Genomic DNA, 2,689 nt, shown 5'->3' with positions numbered 1-2,689 from the left:
TGCATAATATTCCATTGTATATATATACCACATCTTCTTTATCCATTCATCTGTTGATGGACATCTTGGCTCTTTCCACAGTTTGGCTATTGTGGACATTTACAGCATTGATTCTTGGTGTTAGTAGCCTGGTAGGCGAATGAGCTGCAGCTCGGATTCCTTACAGGCTTGTTTCTTCCCAGTCAGTGTCGAGCACATAGCATTCCAAGCACACATGGAGCCGTAGTGTTAGCTTCAGGTAGCAAGAGCTGAGTCCAGAGGTGCCTTCTGCCCGGACCTATTTCTCCCTTGGTTTCACGTATGGAACCCGTTCCCCAGGCTCTCAGCCACGGTACTCCGTGTAATGCTTCCTCCGTCTAGAGGTCGACGGTAGCTAAAGCACGGTTTCTCTACAGTGTTGTTTCTTCGAGTTAGAACGCTAGCTATTAGACCTCCATTCAAAATTGGGGCCGCAGTGCTGGCTTCACGAAATAAGTGAGGAGTCGTGTGCTGCCTTCTGCAGCTGCCTGAGGCTCCCTCCAAATTAGGTTTGCCACTCCCTTGCAGTGCTCTCACGCACACACACAAAAGAAGCTTCCACCCTCAGGAGCAGCTGTTTTAGCTGAAGCACAGATTCTGTACTGAGTTTTTCTTTCGAGTTAGGTGGTTGTGTTTCAGCCAGCACACACCCATGGGGCAACGGAACTAGCCCCATAACCATGTAGTGAGTTGAGAGCTGCCCTATGTACCGGCCTCTCTCTCCCCCGATATTACGAAATGGAAACCGTCCCCAGGCTCTCAGCCACAGTACACCCTAAACTGCTTCGCCCACAGAGAGGTCGACGGTAGCTAAAGCACGGTTTCTCTACAGTGTTTTTTCTCCGAGTTAGAAAGCTAGCTATTAGACTTCCATGCAAAAGTGGGGCCGCAGTACTAGCTTCATGGAGCAAGTGGGGAGTCGTGTTCTGGCTTCTTCCGGGGCCTGGGTCTCACAAGGAAAATGGTTTTGGACTCCCTTGCAGTGCGCTCACGCATGCACACAGCAAAATGCGTCCACCCTGAGGCATGGCTCTTTTAGCCGAAGCAGGAATTCCCTACAGAGTTGTTCCTTTCAGTTAGGTGGTTGGCTTTAGGCCTGCAGGCACCCCCGGGGCAAGGGTACTAGCCTCATCAACCAGAGGTGACTTGAGAGCTGCCTTCCGCACCGGCCTGTTTCTCACTCCATTTCACGTCTGGGACCCTTTGCCCGGTCTCTCGTACACGAGCAGTGTCAAATTCCTCCTGCTTCAGGAACGGCAATGTTAAGTCAAGCGCAGTCACTCTATAGGATTGATTCTTGGTGTTAGAAGCCTGGTAACTAGGCATCCAGGCACACAGGCTACAGCAGTGCTAATCTCCTCAAACAAGAGGTGAGTCGACAGCAGCCTTCCTTCCAGGCCTGCTTCTCACTCCGAGTTACGTTTAGGTTCCATTTCTCATGCTTTCACAAAAACACACAATAGATGAAGTGCACGCTCAGGAAGGGCCATCTTTGCTGAGGCACGGGTTCTCTACGGTTTTGTTCCTTTGCGTTGCGTGGATGGCACTGAGGACTCCACGCACACACGGGAGAGCCCATCTAGTTTCCCGAAACAAGAGTTGAGTCGATAGGTGCCTTCTGCCCATGCTTATTTCTCCCTCCGAATTCTGCTGGGACTCCTTCCCCAGGTTTGCACTCAAGCAGACTTGAAAATGCTGCCACCCTGTGGAGAGGCGAATGAGCTGAAGCTGGGGTTCTTGACCGGCTTCTTTCTGCCAAATCAGTGTGGAACCCTTAGCATTCCTATGCACACATGGAGCCAAAGTGTTAGGTTCAGGTAACAAGAGCTGAGTCGAGAGGAGCCTTCTGGCCCGGACTCCTTCTCCCTCGGTTTCACGTAAGGAACCCGTTCCTCAGGCTCTCACCCACGGTAGCCTGGAAAGTGCTTCCTCCCTCAGAGAGGTGGATGGTAGCTAAAGCACGGTTTCTCTACCGTGTTGTTTCTTCCAGGGAGAACGCTAGCTCTTAGACTTCCATGCAAAAGTAGGGCCGCAGTGCTAGCTAAATGAACACACGGGGAGTCGTGTTCTACCTTTTGCTGGGGCCTGAGTCTCACTCGCAGAAACTTTGGACTCCCTTGCAGTCCTCTCACGCACGCACACAACCAAATGCTTCCACCCTCAGGAGCGGCTGTTTTAGCTGAAGCAGGGATCCTCTACCGTGTTTTTCCTTCGAGTTAGGTGGCTGTCTTTAAGCCTGCACACACACCCAGGGCAACGGTACTAGCCCCATAACCATGATGTGAGTTGAGAGCTGCCTTCTGTACCGGCCTGTCTCCCCGATATTACGATATTGAAACCGTCCCCAGGCTCTCAGCGACAGTACACCATAAACTGCTTCACCCACAGAGAGGTCGACGGTAGCCAAAGCACGGTTTCTCTACAGTGTTGTTTCTTCGAGTTAGAACGCTAGCTATTAGACTTCCATGCAAAAGTGGAGCTGCCGTGCTAGCGTGATGAAACACATGGGGAGTCGTGTTTTGCCTTTCGCTGGGGACTGAGTCTCACTCGCAAAAAGCTTTGGACTCCCTTGCAGTGCTCTCACGCACGCACACAACAAAATGCTGCCACCCTCAGGAGCAGCTGTTTTACCTGAAGCACAGGCTCTCAACCGAGTTTTTCCTTCGAGTTA

The 2,689-nt window shown here is 51.6% G+C and overlaps 1 protein-coding gene across 1 annotated transcript in view; it reads right to left on the bottom strand.

Moving 5' to 3' along the window:
* Positions 1 to 1,205: 1,205 nt before the first annotated feature.
* The window catches only part of RAB17 (RAB17, member RAS oncogene family), a 24,015-nt gene continuing 22,531 nt past the window's right edge, over positions 1,206 to 2,689 (bottom strand). The window contains 1 exon segment of the mRNA XM_032413210.1: positions 1,206 to 1,260. Within this exon segment, the coding sequence (XP_032269101.1) occupies positions 1,206 to 1,260 (55 nt within the window).

This window comes from Phoca vitulina, unplaced genomic scaffold (genome assembly GCF_004348235.1).
Source record: "Phoca vitulina isolate PV1807 unplaced genomic scaffold, GSC_HSeal_1.0 scaffold1, whole genome shotgun sequence".
Taxonomy (NCBI): domain Eukaryota; kingdom Metazoa; phylum Chordata; class Mammalia; order Carnivora; family Phocidae; genus Phoca; species Phoca vitulina.
This window is presented reverse-complemented; position numbering and strand designations above follow the sequence as displayed.